The sequence below is a fragment of the Entelurus aequoreus genome, linkage group LG02, assembly GCF_033978785.1.
Source record: "Entelurus aequoreus isolate RoL-2023_Sb linkage group LG02, RoL_Eaeq_v1.1, whole genome shotgun sequence".
NCBI lineage: Eukaryota > Metazoa > Chordata > Actinopteri > Syngnathiformes > Syngnathidae > Entelurus > Entelurus aequoreus.
The window spans coordinates 66,513,694-66,531,472 of NC_084732.1; the positions used below are offsets into that span (position 1 = coordinate 66,513,694).

Here is a 17,779-nt window from a genome sequence, read left to right on the forward strand (position 1 = left end):
GCCTTCTGATCTCTCTCTCTCTCTCTCTCTCTCTCTCTCTCTCTCTCTCTCTCTCTCTCTCTCTCTCTCTCTCTCTCTCTCTCTCTCTCTCTCTCTCTATGTCCACTACTTGATGTCCATATCCTCCCCCCCCCTCCACACCCCTGATTGTAAATAATGTAAATAATTCAATGTGATTATCTTGTGTGTTGACTGTATTATGATGATAGTATATATGATAGTATATATCTGTATCATGAATCAATTTAAGTGGACCCCGACTTAAACAAGTTGAAAAACGTATTCGGGTGTTACCATTTAGTGGTCAATTGTACGGAATATGTACTTCACTGTGCAACCTACTGATAAAAGTCTCAATCAATCAATCAAAGGCAGATCATGCGTTGTGCGTAAGGACATTTTGCAAGTAGAGGTGCATGTAAAATAAATGACAGGGCGTTTCATAGGAAATTTTACCTCCGACCTATTCCTAGCCCTTTCCTGCTCCATCACGGTTAAGGATATAATAGCAAATTACCCCATAATATTATCAATATCCCTTGTGGCACTGATCTTATACACTTGCTTTGATCACCGGTGGGAGCTGAGTCAGGAAAGTTTGCTACTTGGTGTTTGTGAAATTTGTTGTTTTGCATTATTTAACAATTTTTATCTAATGAGTTTGTTTTAGTACCAAATCAAGCATCAGATTGAAGTCAAGTTTGAGTCAAATAATATAAAACGTATTTTTACACAAATAAAAAAGTGTGTAAAATGTAACATAGAAGTTACATTTAAAGTTAAGTTAAAGTCCCAACGATAGTCACACACACACTAGGTGTGGTGAAACTATCCTCTGTATTTGACCCATCCCCATGTTCACTCCCTCGGAGGTGAGGGGAGAAGTGAGCAGCAGCGGTTGCCACGCTCGGGAATCATTTTGGTGATTTAACCCCCAATTGCAACCCTTGATGCTGAGTGCCAAGCAGGGAGGTAATGGGTCCCATTTTTATAGTCTTTGATATGACTCGGCCGGGGTTTGAACTCACGACCTTCCAGTCTCAGGGCGGACACTCTAACCACAAGGCCACTGAGCGGGATATTTTGAAGCATGATTATTATTTAGTATTATTTATGATTATTTTGAAGCATATTACAGTACATGTTAAAATTGTGGCGTTTTTTTAGGAGGAATGGAGCGGATAATGCAATTTCAATTCATTTTAAAGGGGAACCTTGATATGAGATACTAGTATTTTGGGTTACAAGCTCCGTCAAGAGCCAATTAAAGTCTGTTCCATACATCACTGTAATACTTACTGTAATGAGTTCATGTCACTGTATAGGACCACTTTTAGGACAGTGTTAGTATTTAGTGTTATTACTTTATCATTACTGTTTATTCCAAATGCTCAACCTTTAAAAATGTGTAGAAAGTTAGAGTCGACTCGGAGTCAAATAGGTTTTGTAATGGGGATTTCGTATTACCCAAAATTCTAAATATTGAATTTAGTTTCACACTCATTGCAAAAAGACAATATGTAGATGCAGTAAAGGTAGATAAGGCATGTCTTTAAGTCATCAATCAGTCTTCAGTAACAGCCTCAAACACACATTTTCTGGAGAATCTAGTCACAGCAAGACTAACTGAATAAATACTGGCGTTTAGGATTTAATGGTTCGAATAGCTTACCCTCTGATGGAGGGGCATCGTGGGCCTTCGACTGCTCCTCTGTGGATGCATGAGTGGATGCAGCAGGGCGCTGCTCTTGTGACACGTTTGACTCTCCTGGTGCATCAGCAGGAACCTCAGATGGAGTTTCTGTGTTCGCATCGTCACAAAGACCAAACACATACAGTATGAGACATACACTCTGTGGCCACTAGGGGGTGGCTGATTGGTCACAAATATGTTTGACAAACATGTTGTTGTAATTACATTGTTACACTGATGTGTGGCCAAATAACAATAACATAAAATGAACATTAATATTTGTCCATTTAACTTTGTTGTATATTCATTTTTAAAACATATTTTTTTTTACTTTATTGTAATGGTTTAACAAAAATATACCATATCTTGCCCTTTAACATTGCTTCTTTAAAAAAAAAAAAGAAAAAAAAAAAAGAAAAGAAATAAAGAAATAAACAATAATTACGGTGAATGTCAAATTGTTTAAAAAAGTAAAGCATGAAAAAAGAATAATGGGAGAACTGCAAATACAGTTATAACACACGCACGCATGCACGCACACACACACACACACACACACACTCACACACACACACACTCACACACACACACACACACACACACATATATATGAATATATATATATATATATATATATATATATATATATATATATATATATATATATATATATATATATATATATATATATATATATATATATATATATATATATATATATATATATATATATATATATATGTATATATGACTACAGGCAGGCCAGTCTAGTACCCACAGTCTTTTACTATGAAGCCACGCTGTTTTAACATGTATCTTGGCATTGTCTTGCTGAAATAAGCAGGGGCGTCCATGATAACGTTGCTTGGATGGCAACATACGTTGCTCCAAAACCTGTATGTATCTTTCAGCATTAATGGTGCCTTCACATATGTGTAAGTTACACATGCCTTGGGCACTAAAATTCCCCCATACCATCACATATGCTGGCTTTCGAACTTTGCGCCTATAACTATCCGGATGGTTCTTTTCCTCTTTGTTCCAGAGGACATGATGTTCACAGTTTCCAAAACAATTTGAAATGTGGACTCGTCAGACTACAGAACACTGTTCCACTTTGCATCAGTCCATCTTAGATGAGCTCGGGCCCAGCGAAGCCGGCGGCGTTTCTGGGTGTTGTTGATAAATGGCTTTTGCTTCGCACAGTAGAGTTTTAACTTGCACTTACAGATCTAGCGACCAACTGTAATTACTGACAGTGGTTTTCTGAAGTGTTCCTGAGCCCATGTGGTGATATCCTTTACACACTGATGTTGCTTTTTGATGTAGTACCGCCTGAGGGATCGAAGGTCACGGGCATTCAGTGATGGTTTTCAACTTTGATGCTTACGTGCAGTGATTTCTCCAGATTTTTTTAACCTTTTGATGATATTACGGACCACAGATGTTGAAATCCCTAAATTCCTTGCAATAGGTGGTTGAGAAATGTTGTTCTTAAACAATTTGCTCACGCATTTGTTCAAAGTGGTGACCCTCGCCCCATCCTTGTTTGTGACTGACTGAGCATTTCATGGAAGCTGCTTTTATACCCAATCATGGCACCCACCTGTTCCCAATTAGCCTGTTCACCTGTGTTTGATGAGCATTCCTCAACTTTCTCAGTCTTTTTTGCCACTTGTGCCAGCTTTTTTGAAACAAGTCGCAGGCACCAAATTCAAACTGAGCTAATATTTGCAAAAAATAACGTTTTCCAGTTTGAACATTAAGTATCTTGTCTTTGAAGTCTATTCTATTGAATATAAGTTGAAAAGGATTTGCAAATCATTGTGTTGTCTGTCTATCTGTGTTGGCCCTGCGATGAGGTGGCGACTTGTCCAGGGTGTACCCCGCCTTCCGCCCGATTGTAGCTGAGATAGGCTCTAGCGCCCCCCGCGACCCCGAAGGGAAGAAGCGGTAGAAAATGGATGGATGGATGGATGTATTCTGTTTTTATTTACGATTTACACAACGTGCCAACTTCACTGGTTTTGGGTTTTGTACAAAAGTATTCGCAGCCTTTATTAAATACTTTGTTGATACACTTTTGGCAGCAATTACGGCCTTAGGTCTTTTTGAATACGATGCCATAAGCTTGGCACAACTGTCCTTGGCCAGTTTCGCCCATTCCTCTTTGCAGCATCTCTCAAGCTCCATCAGGTTGGATGTGAAGTCTCTTTCAGATCTCTCCAGAGATGTTCAATCGGATTCAAGTCTGGGCCATACTTGCCAACCCTCCCGATTTTCCCGGTAGACTCCCGAATTTCAGTGCCCCTCTCAAAAATACCATTCTCTCGAATTTCTCCCGATTTCCACGCAGACACCAATATTGGGGGCGTGCCTTAAAGGCACTGCCTTTAGGGTCCTCTACAACCTGTCGTCACGTCCACTTTCCTTCCGTACAAACAGTGTGCCGGCCCAGGCACATGCTATATGCGGTTTTGACACACACATAAGCGAATGCAAAGCATACTTGATCAACAGACATACAGGTCACACTGAGGGTGAGCGTATAAACAACTTTAACACTGTTACAAATGTGCGCCACACTGTGAACCCACACCAAACAAGAATGACAAACACATTTCGGGAGAACATCCGCACCGTAACACAACATAAACACAACAGAACAAACACCCAGAACCCCTTGCAGCATTATCTCTTCCGGGACGCTACAATACACCACCCCCCGCTACCACCAAACCCCGCCCCCCATCTCCCGAATTCAGAGGTCTCAAGGTTGGCAAGTATGGTCTGGGCTCCGGCTGGGCCACTCAAGGACATTTACAGAGTTGTACTAAAGCCATTCCTTTGATATATGTGTGCTTAGGGTCGTTGTCCTGCAGAAAGAGGAACCGTCTCGGACAGAGTGATAATCGGGTTCTTGGTCACCTCCATTACTAGGGCCCTTCTCCTTTGATCGCTCAGTTTAGACTAGGAAGAGTCCTGGTGGTTCCAAACGTCTTTCATTTACGGATGGTGGAGGCCACTGCATTGAGACATTGAAGGCAGCAGATATTTTTTGTACACTGCCTTGGGACAATCCTGTCTCGGAGGACTTCATTCTTGGTTTGTGCTTTGCCGTGCGCTGTCAAGTGCACTGTGAATTCAGTTAGTTTTCAATGATTCCTTCCTCGACGGTCCCGACCCCAATGACCAGTAAGTGAGTGTCAGTGAATCATTGTTCAGTGACGAACGATGATTCAGTGGGACCCATTGTTCACTTTGTAGTCTGTTCACTTGGTATCTGTGATTCAGTGAGTGGTCGTCAAGCACCCGCAGCAGCACCCGCCGAACTGCAACGCCGCAAGTGATTCAGCTCGGGCAGGAAGTGGAAAGAAGAGGTGATTTGAGGCAATAAACATATTTGTTGCTGTTTCTATGGGGCTAATACATATATACCAGGGGTGTCCAAAGTGCGGCCCGGGGGCCATTTGTGGCCCGCAGGTCATTTTTTAACAGCCCCACGTCACATTCTAAAAATGTGCTGAAAAAAAAACAAAAAATCATAAAAAGTGGTATAAAAGAGCAAACAGGTGAAATGTAACAAGAAAATGTTGCATTATTTACTCTAATAACACAAAGCTGCCATGCAGGCTGTTTCTTTCTTTAAAAAATAATAATGAATCAATTTCATTTTGAATTATTGACCTATTCAAGACTCCATTTACTTCACAATAAATATTCCACTTTGAGATATTTTGGGTGAAAAATGTTGCATATTTTTTGGTTGCCATTTAAAAAACAAAGTTTTTTAAAGAAGGGCCTAAAAAGAACAAACAAAAAACATAAACAACAATGAAACTTATAATTGACGGATAGATCTGAAGTTGATCTTGAGACTATTGTGGTAAAAGTTTAAAATAATGTTGTATTAATATTTTTAAACTTTACTGAGCAGTACCCTTTTGGATCCCCAATAATTTTAGTGGGACTTTTTCTTTTTTAAGTGTCATTGCTCAAACAAATAATGAATTAAAATCAATGTTATGAGTTATTGACCTTTTTAAGACTCCAATTATTATATAATCTCAAATATTCCACTTTAAAAAATTTGGGGGAGAAAATATTGCATATTTTGTTTTTTTCCATAAAAAAACTCTGTTTTCCTTGACAAAAATGGCATACAACTTAAATCTTTAAAAGTGTTATATTGTTGATCTAGAGATTTAAACCTTGAATAATAATAATAATAATAATAATAATACTAAATAATGACACATTTGTAATATTTTTTTTGACCAAAACCTTTTGGGGTCCCCGGGATCAAGTCTGAGTGGAGGCCTAAATGTATCTTTTTTTATACATATAATGTATTGGTTTTTTAAAATAAAAAATATCAAAATGGCCCCCGCTTGCTTTGATTTTTCAGTGTGCGGCCCTCAGTGGAAAAAGTTTGGGTACCCCTAATTTATACAAATGAAGTTACACATTACCTGGTTCATTCTCTTGATTTGGCTGGCGTTGCAGAGGTGAGTCAAAGACTGAGTTAATGGCGACAGGAACCCCTGAGTTCTGATTCAATAAATCAAAACTTGCGGGTTTTGACCGATTCAATCATGACTCACATATTACTTTTTTACACCATGACGACCCCGAAAGGGACAAGCGGTAGAAAATGGATGGATGGATGGACTTTCTATATAACCTGTGTGATTAGTCAATGTAAGTGTGAGGTCATTCTTGCTAATCAGACAATAATCTGCAGATACATTTATTTCAGCAAGATCGTACCGCAAAGGACGTACTGGACCAACGTTGATTAAAGCACAATAATTTAAAGTTCAACCCTCTGAAAACATTCTATTTTATTTTATCTGTAAAGCCGAATAGGTATGAAAGTTAAAGGGTGTAAAAACATTTTGAAAATGTTTTAAAATGTTATTTTTGTACTTTTTTTGCTTAAATTTCTCAAGAAACAAACATACTGTATCAAACATATACTATGCCTTTTGATCAGATAATGTCACAGGTTTAAATGAGTAAAAGAACGCATGTTATGCAAATGTACACTAATTGACAACATGTGCGGTATTTTTGTTTGGAGCTGGAGTTGATTGAGATTTGTTGAGATTTGAGTTTAACACAAAGGTAAAGATAAATCTCTGCATATACTTGATTAATGCGGTCATTTTATTGTGATTAATTCCATGACTTAACTGGCTACTTCTGACAGCCCCATTTAAAATACATGTCTTATCGTCTCCAGTTGGTGTGGTGCTTTTTCCATGCGCTATCAGCCGTCCCTCAAGCCTATCCTGAGTACCAGTGAAGTGCTGCCCACTCATGAGGAAATAATGTGCGAGTGAAAGGTCAGGTTCACTCCACAGACGCAGTTAGGGGAGCTACACAATGCAACCTTATCAGATCCAATCAACTGACAAGCATTGCTGACTGATTTATTTAGAGAAGGCTTATTATAGACGTCGGTGAGCTTCTCAAATTAGACCGAGGGTCAAAATGGATTTTTAAAGTATCAAACAAAATACTAACCTCTTTGGCAGGGAAGGACTTTCAAATCAAACTTGACCTTTGAGCCCCCAGCAATCACGGCGTAGACGTCTGCGTCTTGGTGGGTGACATCCTTCACTGTGAGGGAGTGCTTGTTTCCCTCGGCGGTGATGACGTACTTGTCGCTGCCGGCAATGTCCTGTGCGTTGCGCTGCCATTTGACTTTGGCGTCAGACTTCTCTGTTTCCGCTTCAAAGACCACAGTCGCGCCCTCTGCTGCCTCCTGCGTCTTTGGCTTCTTGGCAAAGGCTAAAAGTGAAGAGGAACGGACAAAAAGCTATTTTTTTTGCAAAAGTGATTTTACAACAAATGTCTGAAGATTCTCAGTCATCCAGATCATGGTAATCCATAAAAGACTAAATCGACACTTATTGTTTTTTGAAAAATGAGTGATGGGTAGCTTTCGCATTTGAAACGATACGGTACATTCCCGGTACATGGGAATTGATAATGGTACTCAAGAGTATCCATTTTTGGTACTTATGTGTTTGTTCAAATGTGTTAGTGAATGTTAATTGTTTATAGAAAATCCCACTTTTTTTTCAGTTCAGTTTCAGTTTATTTCAAACATGCATACGATGCAATGTAATGCATCACATATTTCCAGTCGTTTCATTACAGCACTTCAGAAAAGGAGTTTGAAGAAGCAGAGCTTTTTTAATCCTACCCCTGTTCATACCATAGCAATGTTATCCTATTTCATTGTTCTCTGTAACAGAACAGTGAACAAATAAATAATAAACAAATAATTTACCATAGTAAGTAAACAAATATTATATACATAAGTTATCTTTGTCTCGATATATATAAAAAACAAACAAAAACAAAACAAACAAACAAAAGGATTCAAGATTGTTCTGTGTACTTTGTGAACACTTTTAGTTTGAACAGTCTCTTAAACTGATTTCATATTGGTGCTGTGTTTGATTTCTTTGGTTAATCCATCCCATAATTTAATTCCACATGCTGATATACTAAAGGTTTTAAGTGTTGTACGAGCATACAAATGTTTTAAATTAGATTTTCCTCTAAGGTTACATTTCTCCTCTTTTGTTGAGAAGAATTGTTGTACATTCTTGGTAGGAGGTTATAATTTGCTTTGTACATAATTTTAGCTGTTTGCAAATGCACCAAATCGTTGAATTTCAATATTTGTGATTCAATGCCATTTACCATTTAACCATGAGCTGTGCTGTCCAGTTGTTATCTAGTTGTTATATAGTCGGCTTTGCATGCAGTTGCAATCTCAAGACTTTAGATGGCAGTAGTGTATAGACTACATACAGTGTGTTGCCAAGGAAGTAGTCATTGCCATTAAATGTAATGTGCCAGTCATATTTTGTCTGTTGAGCCCTACACAATGTTTAATTTGGATATATTGTACTAATTTCACAACAGTTGTTTGATTGTAACGTGCATCTCAGTTGTAGTTTTGATTACCAAATTTGGAGGTGTTGAAATCACCATGTAAAGTGGCTAATGCTAATCAGTAGGATGTCTATGGCAAATCCAATCCAATCCAGTACATTTTAAATTACTTTTGAGCACCTTCTTCTTGCTTTTTTTTGGAATGGCATAATGTAACATTACATAAAATAAGTCCAGATATGAGCGTTGGACTGCTTGTTCTGCCAAGTGCAACCGAACGTGATGCCACGTGCAACAAAGGTATGGAAAAATTGCATGGTTTGATTTTACGTGAATCCGTACCCACTAGTGCTTTGGTCGGTACCTATAAAAGTACAGAATTCAATACCCATCCCTATTAAAGACGTTTCAATTTTCATCCAAAAGGTTTATTCGGATCTAAAATGTTAGGTGCGGCGTCTTTCTGTAGGGTTGTTGTTGTTGGCTGGTAAATGACCAGCATAGCCGCATACCACCGATAGGTTGTTTGTCTGTTTGGTGGCAAAACAACTAATTTGTGGTCATTTTTTACAAGGAATGAGACAATCTTTGGGGGAGGGATGTCAGGATACTGTTATAAGCAGACCACATGGCGTAAACTTCCTCCTCTGGTCTCTCCGTGGGCCAGAAAAAACTGCCTTCCTACTCACTACACTGCACTGCATAAACATCATTGTTTGATTCCAGACTTTTGTTCTTTGGGGTGCACCAACTTTTGTTTGAGGGTGAGAGTGGGTTTGGACTGTATCAATTAAAGCCCCCAAAATGCATTTTGGTCAGCAATATACAGTATATATGTGTGTGTGTGTGGAATTATAGTGCATTGATTCTTAGAAGCTTTCGACCTCACAGAAGTGGAAAATGCAGGCGGAGCATATAATGGGTTGTGCAGCCACACAGACGCTCTCATTTAACTCAAATTTGAAAGTCCCAAAGTTTCAAAGTGAAAGTAAACAGAAAGTAAAACAGGACATACTCTCTTCCTAATGGTGGAAAAAAAAATTGTCATCAATGGAATAACAGCCCTTTGGTTGCCTAAGGCAGTGTTTTTCAACCTTTTTTGAGCCAAGGCACATTTTTTGCTTTGAAAAAATCCGGAGGCACACCACCAGCAGAAATCATTAAAAAATGAAACTCAGTTGACGGTAAAAAGTCGTTGTCGCAATTGTTGTATACGACTTTAAACCAGACTGCCCGAATGCAGCTGAGATTGGCTCCAGCAATGGTAGAAATTGGATGGATGGATGGATGGATGGGCTTTAAACCATAACCAACCATGCATCACTATAGCTCTTGTCTCAAAGTAGGTGTATTGTCACCACCTGTCACATCACACCGTGACTTATTTGAGGTCTTTTGCTGTTTTCCTGTTCTTGTCTTGCGCTCCTATTTTGGTGGCTTTTCTCTTTTTTCTGGTATTTTCCTGTAGCAGTTTCATGTCTTCCTTTGAGCGATATTTCCCGCATCTACTTTGTTTTAGCAATCAACAATATTTCAGTTGTTTTTATCCTTCTTTGTGGGGACATTGTTGATTGTTATGTCATGTTCGGATGTACACTGTGGACACCGTCTTTGCTCCACAGTAAGTCTTTGCTGTCGTCCAGCATTCTGTTTTTGTTTACTTTGTAGCCAGTTCAGTTTTAGTTTCGTTCTGCATAGCCTTCCCTAAGCTTCAATGCCTTTTCTTTGGGGCACTCACCTTTTGTTTATTTTTGGTTTAAGCATTAGACACCTGTTTACCTGCACACTGCCTCCCGCTGTTTCCGACATCTATAAAGCAATTAGCTACCGGCTGCCACCTACTGATATGGAAGAGTATTACGCGGTTACTCTACCGACACTCAACAACAACACATCATTTGCAGACTATAATTACTGGTTTGCAAAAAATATTTATACAACCCAAATAGGTGAAATCAGATAATCTCCCACGGCACACCAGAATGTATCTCACGGCACACTAGTGTGCCACGGCACAGTGGTTGAAAAACACTGGCCTAAGGAGCCGGGGAAATGGGAGCCAACAGTGCCATCTAGTGGCCACATGACACGACGATGCAAAGCATGTCTTTGAAAGGCCAAGATCGACCTGACTTTTGACCCAGGATTTTATATTCAGTTTTCTTGATGTGGAATATTTTGTATATTTTTGTTATTCTATTTAATATTTGTGGTCACTGTAACATTACTGACAGTTTGAATATAGAAAAATAAAACACTGTACTTTAATCAGGTGATTCTTTGGCATACCACTAGACAGAGCCTACATACACATACACGTACCACATTTTGAGAATCACTGATTTATACATTAGAAAGATGGTTTCTGTCCTTTTTTACAGTCCATTTTGGAACCAGACCAAGAAAAAATGATATTCTGTACCCCCCAAAATTTTTAAATCAAGGATGCGTATGGAGGATACTGATAAATTATTATAGCGTGCTCCAGCTGTACCAAAGGCATACATATTACAGTCGAGGGATTCATTTAAATCTATTTTTGCAGTTTTGGAGTTATTGAGATAATTATGGGCCCTCACTCGGTCTGCAACCAGGTGGTTTGTTTCCATTGGGGGTAAGACTCCTTAATAACCTTTGTCATATCATTGCAATCATAAAAGTAAGCAGTCTGCAGACGTTTTTTAAAACTCTCTCTGTAGCCAAAAATGTATCTTTTTTTAATGTAACCACTTTTTATTTACTAGGTATAGCTGACATGTCAGGTCTGTCCATCAAGCCAATCAATCAAGAAATATATACCGATATATAAGCCGCACTCACTCAATTTTAGAAGAAGAACATGTTCCCCATATGTTAGCCGAACCAGACTATAAGCCGCAGATATATACATCATGAAATGAGTTATTTGCCCTGAAAAATTACGTAAATATTTATTTATATACCTTAATTGTTTCCAAAGGGTATCTGTAAAAACGGCAGTAAAATGGCTGATCAAACAAAACAGAAGCCATCATCATGGACCCACTAGCTGCGGAAGCTAGCTCTCCAATCAGCTAAACAGACTCAATAACTCCACTGTGATGTTTTGGTGAATTTACTGTGGAATTTGTGAAACTGAAACAATACAAAAATAATGCCATTGTAAGTTCATAATACTAACACAGACACTAGTGTCAAAAAATCGGGATTTTTTTGTAAGTGTCAAAAAGTCAGGATTTACTGTCAAATAAATCAGGATTGTTTTCTAAGTGTCAAAAAGTTGGGATTTGTTCTAAGTGTCAAAAAGTCGGGATTTTTTCTAAGTGTCAAAAAGTCAGGTTTTTTTCTAAGTGTCACAAAATTGGGATTGTTCTAAGTGTCAAAAAGTCAGGATTTTTCCCAAGTGTCAAAAAGTCAGGATTTTTTCTAAGTGTCACAAAGTTGTGATTGTTCTTAGTGTCAAAAAGTCAGGATTTTTCTGTCAAAAAGTATGGATTTTTTGTAAGTGCCAAAAAGTCAGGATTTGTTCTAAGTGTCAAAAATTCGGGATTCTCCTGTGAAAAAGTCTGGATTTTTTCTAAGTGCCAAAAAGTCACGATTTGTTTTAAGTGTCAAAAAGTCTGGATTCTGTCAAAAAGTCAGGATTCTTTTTAAGTTTCACAAAGTTGGGATTGTTCTAAGTGTCAAAAAGTCAGGATTTGTTCTAAGTGTCAAAAAGTCGGGATTTTTTTCTAAGTGTCAAAAAGTCCGGATTTGTTCTAAGTGTCAAAAAGTCGGGATTTTTTCTAAGTGTCGAAAAGTCAGGATTTTTTCTAAGTGTCACAAAATTGGGATTGTTCTAAGTGTCAAAAAGTCAGGATTTTTCCCAAGTGTCAAAAAGTCAGGATTTTTTCTAAGTGTCACAAAGTTGTGATTGTTCTTAGTGTCAAAAAGTCAGGATTTTTCTGTCAAAAAGTATGGATTTTTTCTAAGTGCCAAAAAGTCAGGATTTGTTCTAAGTGTCAAAAATTCGGGATTTTCCTGTCAAAAAGTCTGGATTTTTTCTAAGTGCCAAAAAGTCAGGATTTGTTTTAAGTGTCAAAAAGTCTGGATTTCTGTCAAAAAGTCAGGATTCTTTTTAAGTTTCACAAAGTTGGGATTGTTCTAAGTGTCAAAAAGTCAGGATTTGTTCTAAGTGTCAAAAAGTCTGGATTTGTTCTAAGTGTCACAAATTCTGGATTTGTTCTAACTGTCACAAATTCTGGATTTTTTTCTAACTGTCAAAAAGTCTGGATTTTTTCTGTCAAAAAGTCTGGATTTTTTCTAACTGTCACAAAGTTGGGGATTGTTGTAAGTGTCAAAAAGTCAGGATTTGTTCTAAGTGTCAAAAAGTCAGGATTTGTTCTAAGTGTCAAAAAGTCGGGATTTGTTCTAAGTGTCAAAAAGTCGGGATTTTTTCTAAGTGTCAAAAAGTTGGGATTTTTTCTAAGTGTCAAAAAGTCGGGATTTTTTCTAAGTGTCACAAATTCCGGGATTTTTTGTAAGTGTCACAAATTCGGGATTTTTTCTAAGTGTCAAAAGTTCGTGATTTTTTCAAAGTGTCACAAATTCTGGATTTTTTTCTAACTGTCAAAAAGTCAGGATTTTTTTCTAAGTGTCAAAAAGTCGGGGATTGTTCCAAGTGTCAAAAAGTTGGGATTTTTTCTAAGTGTCAAAAATTCGGGATTTTTTCTAAGTGTCACAAATTCTGGATATTTTCTAACTGTCAAAAAGTCAGGATTTTTTTCTAAGTGTCAAAAATTCGGGATTTATTCCAAGTGTCAAAAAGCATATTAGCTAATACTGACAATGCTTGCTTCATTACATTACAATAGAACGTACAAATATGCATGACAACACTCCTACAGACATCACACATGGGACTTTTTAGTATGTATGAATTATTTTAGCTAAATTCTAAAACGATGCTTGGAGCGATGGATGAAGAATCCTTTTGAGCAGAATGCTATGGATGGTTTTACTTTCACTTCAAGGCATTAAAACAGGGGGTACATTTTCAAACCACAACAACTGCAGTGAGCACATTCGTCCAAAAAAATGGCGCCATAGCACAAACAATAACACACCGTTTTAGTCCTCTGCTTGGGTTTAATAAAACAAATACTGAACACAAAACATTATTGCCTTTTGCAAAAAAAATGTATATATATCATAAATTGGCCGCACCGTTTTATAGGCCGCAGGTATCAAAGTGTAGGAAAAAAGTAGCGGCTAAGAGTCCGGAATTTATGGTAACTCCTTATGGTCAATCGATGAGTCAGCGTCGAACAAAAACAACTGTTGTCTTTAAAAAAATAGCCAGTGTTTCCCATTTACTGTATTTATTTATTATTGGTATTCTGTCATAACAGCGATTTCAATGCTTCCACTTCCACCTGGCAGTGTGGTTTGCCAAAAACTAAGACGTAGTAAAAATGATCCATGACAGACTTTAGCGACTTATCCCGCTATATTTATCGAGTAGAACTACATATTTAAAAGTGAGAGGTGCATTTTGCGTCATGCATTTCTCCGGTAATCAAATACAAGAGGTCAAGAAAGTATTTGCTGCGCGAGCAGAGATCCACCACCATAAGCCCAGGGTGTGTGCATTACCACAGCGTGCCAGAAAACCTCCAGAAGTGTGGAACTCAACTTTTATCACTCCAAAAGTATGAAGGAAACACAGTTTAGAGACACTCTTTCGTCTTTTTGCATCACTTTAAGCACCACCGGTTTACTTGTGACACCAGGAAGGCAAAGTGTGGCCACTTTTTAATGGGCTCGTGGTAAATTGTAGAATAAAACAATTTAAAAATGCTTAACACAATGAGGAAAGGCTGAAACGTTGATACTAATCCTGAATAAAAACACAAATATTTGTCTTTAAATATGTTTAGCTTTTTTATTAGCCTGTTTCATTACAAATTGAGTGATGATCTCACACTACCACCATAATAAAATGAATATTATAGGAACAAAACCCATCCATCCATTTTCTACCACTTGTCCCTTTTGGGGACACGGGGGGTGCTGGAGCCTATCTCAGCTGCATTCGGGCGGAAGGCAGGGTACACCCTGGACAAGTCGCCACCTCATCACAGGGCCAACACAGATAGACAGACAACTATATTGTTTGTTGATATACTTAAAGGCTGCACGCCACTGCTGTTCTTTTTAAAATCCAAAACAATAGACTAGTTTGTTATTAATGACCAATATTAGCACATTATTGTTTGTTTTGATATCCTGGGAGGCTACAAGACGCTGCCATTCTTCATGAATTTATAGTTACCTCTTGGCAGTTGCTAATGCACAGTGATCTTAAATACTTTACACTTTCAAACAGAGGGTTAGGGTTAGGGTTACCCTAACCCTAACCCTAAAGTTTTGAATTTAAAAGTATATTGGTTCAGTTTTCTTATTTTTATCGTGGTATCGAATAAGTATTAGGAATCATGGAAATTCATAGGCATCGATCGGTCTTGATTACTGAAATTCTGGTATGATCACAACCCTAGCCAAAATATATACAGACACTAATATACAGTACAGGACAAACGTTTGGACACACCTTCTCATTCAATGCGTTTTCTTTATTTTCATGACTATTTACATTGTAGATTGTCACTGAAGGCATCAAAATTTTGAATGAACACATGTGGAGTTATGTACTTAACAAAAAAAGGTGAAATAACTGAAAATCAAGAGTGCCAAGAGTGTGCAAAGCAGTAATCAGAGCAAAGGGTGGCTATTTTGAAAGAAAGCAGAATGTAAAACAAGTTTTCAGTTATTTCACCTTTTTTTGTTAAGTACATAACTCCACGTGTGTTCATTCTTTGTTTTGATGCCTACAGTGACAATCTACAATGTAAATAGTCATGAAAATGAAGAAAACGCATTGAATGATTAGCAGGTGTGTCCAAACTTTTGGCCTGTACTGTATGTGCTATAATAACTTCTCATTCCTGATCATGATTGACTGCCACTAATGGTGCATGACTCTCACAGTGTTTTTTCCTTCACTTTATAACACAGTGTTTTAAATAGCTACGTTAAATATAGGGAAACCTTGTTACAACTATTTTACTTCATTTAGATCAGTGGAGCTCGATATTTTGCACTCACGACCTCCCCTCGGGAACAGTGATTTACCTTGACCTCCTTTGAAATGAATTACCATGAAAATACATGATTCTGCTCACATTTAAATTCCTACTCTTAACTCTTGCTCAATGTTATGTTGGGATCTGTACCTCGTTTTTATCGCGGCATCAGTAGAAAAACATCACACAGAGATAGGATGTTGCAAAGAGTAGTAATGATATGAAATGATCCTCACATCCTACTGTACTTACTGTGACTAAAGGCTACGCATGCTTTGTCGAACTCCTGGCTCTTCTTATTCTCTTACGTTTTTTTCCTGGCTGCTGATGACTCCTCCTTTTTTCTGGCCATTTCTGTTACAAACTTCTCCATCTCTTCGCCTCTGTTATCTCTGTGCCCGTGTACCTGTGCACTTACTACTGCTACTGGGTAAAACAGGGGGCCCGTTGATTCGACTGAGCACTGCTGCCACCTCGCTGAAGGTTTGTGTATCGTTCTAACATGAATATTAGCATGTCGACACAAATAATGAAAATCTCAACTGCTGCTCAGGACCACCCCCCCTGACACCTTACCGACACTCCTAAGGCAGCATTTGAGGAAAAACACTGCTCTAGATCAGAAATGTCAAACTCGTTTTTATTGAGGGCCACATCGCAGTTATGGCTGCCAGGGCCGCTTGTAACAGCGAATAATGTATGAATTTGCCTCTGGATTTCGTTATTAATTATATAAATAGTTTTAAGTAAACTGTTGATTTTCCAGTTAATACTTGACATTTAAAATGTTTTACTGTAAAATATAGTGTTTTTTTAATTTAATTTTTAACATTTTACAGTAAATGGAAAATCAGTAGTTCCTAACTTTTCCTCTTATCTTTCTTCCTAAGTGATTTCCAAAGAGGAGTCCATTCACAAAAGATGTTTTGAAGTTGCAACAGTTTGAATCTGATTAAAAATGTGGGAGTTGTGGAACTTTGAAGAATGTTCCATTGGAATGGTCTAAATGAGTTGAAATGATTGGTGTTGGAATTGTTCAAATCGGTCGAGAAATGTTAAAGTAAGAACATGTTGAATTAAGAAATGGTATTATGGAATTCCTGGAATTTCTGGAAAACTTGACATTTTTCCAGTTAAAAAAAAAAATGTCGTTTTTGGTCCTGATTAAGAGGAATGTTTTGACGGTAGAATGGTTGAAATGCGTTGAAAAATGTGGAAAGAGTATTGTCCAGAAAAAAGGGTGGAAATAGGGCTTTGGAAAACAAGGAATTCTGGAAAATCCTGGAATTTTTTTGAACTTGGAAAAAAAGTTGTTTGAATTTCCAGAATGGTGGAATAGGTTGAAGGAGGAATGGTTTGAATCGGGTTGAAAAATGTGGAAATGGTGGAAGTTTGAAAAATGGCCAATTCATTTTGAATAGGAAAAATGTCCCGGAAAAACTGGAATTCTGGGAAATATGGGAATTTTTTGAATTTGTCAAAGGAAAGCCTGCGATTCCCGAATAGGCTGAAGAGTCTGAAGTTGGAACGGTTTGAAACGGGTGAAAAATGTGGAATGTAGAGCGTTCACACAATAATAAAAAATGACAAAATGTGTGAAAAAAAAAAAAATAGATACAAAAAAGTAAATGTAAGTTACAACATTGTGTGGCGATGTCTTATCTTTTCAGGCGTGTGGTAGCAGTTTAAATGTGGTTAACATTGCAGCTGTGAGTCAACATGGGCAGTTGTCTCACATTATTTTTGTGTTATTTTGTATTTTGGTAAAGAGGAAATATACTATTCGGCTGACATGCATCATGAAGACTTTTTCCACAGTGACACAAAGTTGTTTTTTTTTCATTGCTCAGAAAAGTCAAGCACACTTACCTGTTTTTTTGAGCAGCTCTGGCATCTTGTTGAATGATGGACTCTCCTCTACAGCGTGACTCCAATGTCTGTCCTTTGCCTTTAATAGTAGTGCTCCCTCCACATAGCACCACCTCTCTAGGCACCTTACAATCTCGGCCCTGTGCGATGGCCATTGAACAACCGCCGCCGCCCCCATGCATTTCCCTGTCACGGCTCA

General features: G+C 37.9%; 1 protein-coding gene across 1 annotated transcript in view; it reads right to left on the reverse strand.

The window, feature by feature from the left end:
- mybpc3 (myosin binding protein C3) overlaps positions 1 to 17,779 on the reverse strand; it is a 74,881-nt gene extending 57,102 nt beyond the window's left edge. The window contains exons 1-3 of the mRNA XM_062030867.1: positions 17,581 to 17,779; positions 7,223 to 7,489; positions 1,673 to 1,801 (exon numbers count right to left, since the gene is read on the reverse strand). Of these exons, the coding sequence (XP_061886851.1) occupies positions 1,673 to 1,801; positions 7,223 to 7,489; positions 17,581 to 17,758 (574 nt within the window). The 5' untranslated portion in view covers positions 17,759 to 17,779. The remainder of the gene's footprint in view (positions 1 to 1,672; positions 1,802 to 7,222; positions 7,490 to 17,580) is intronic.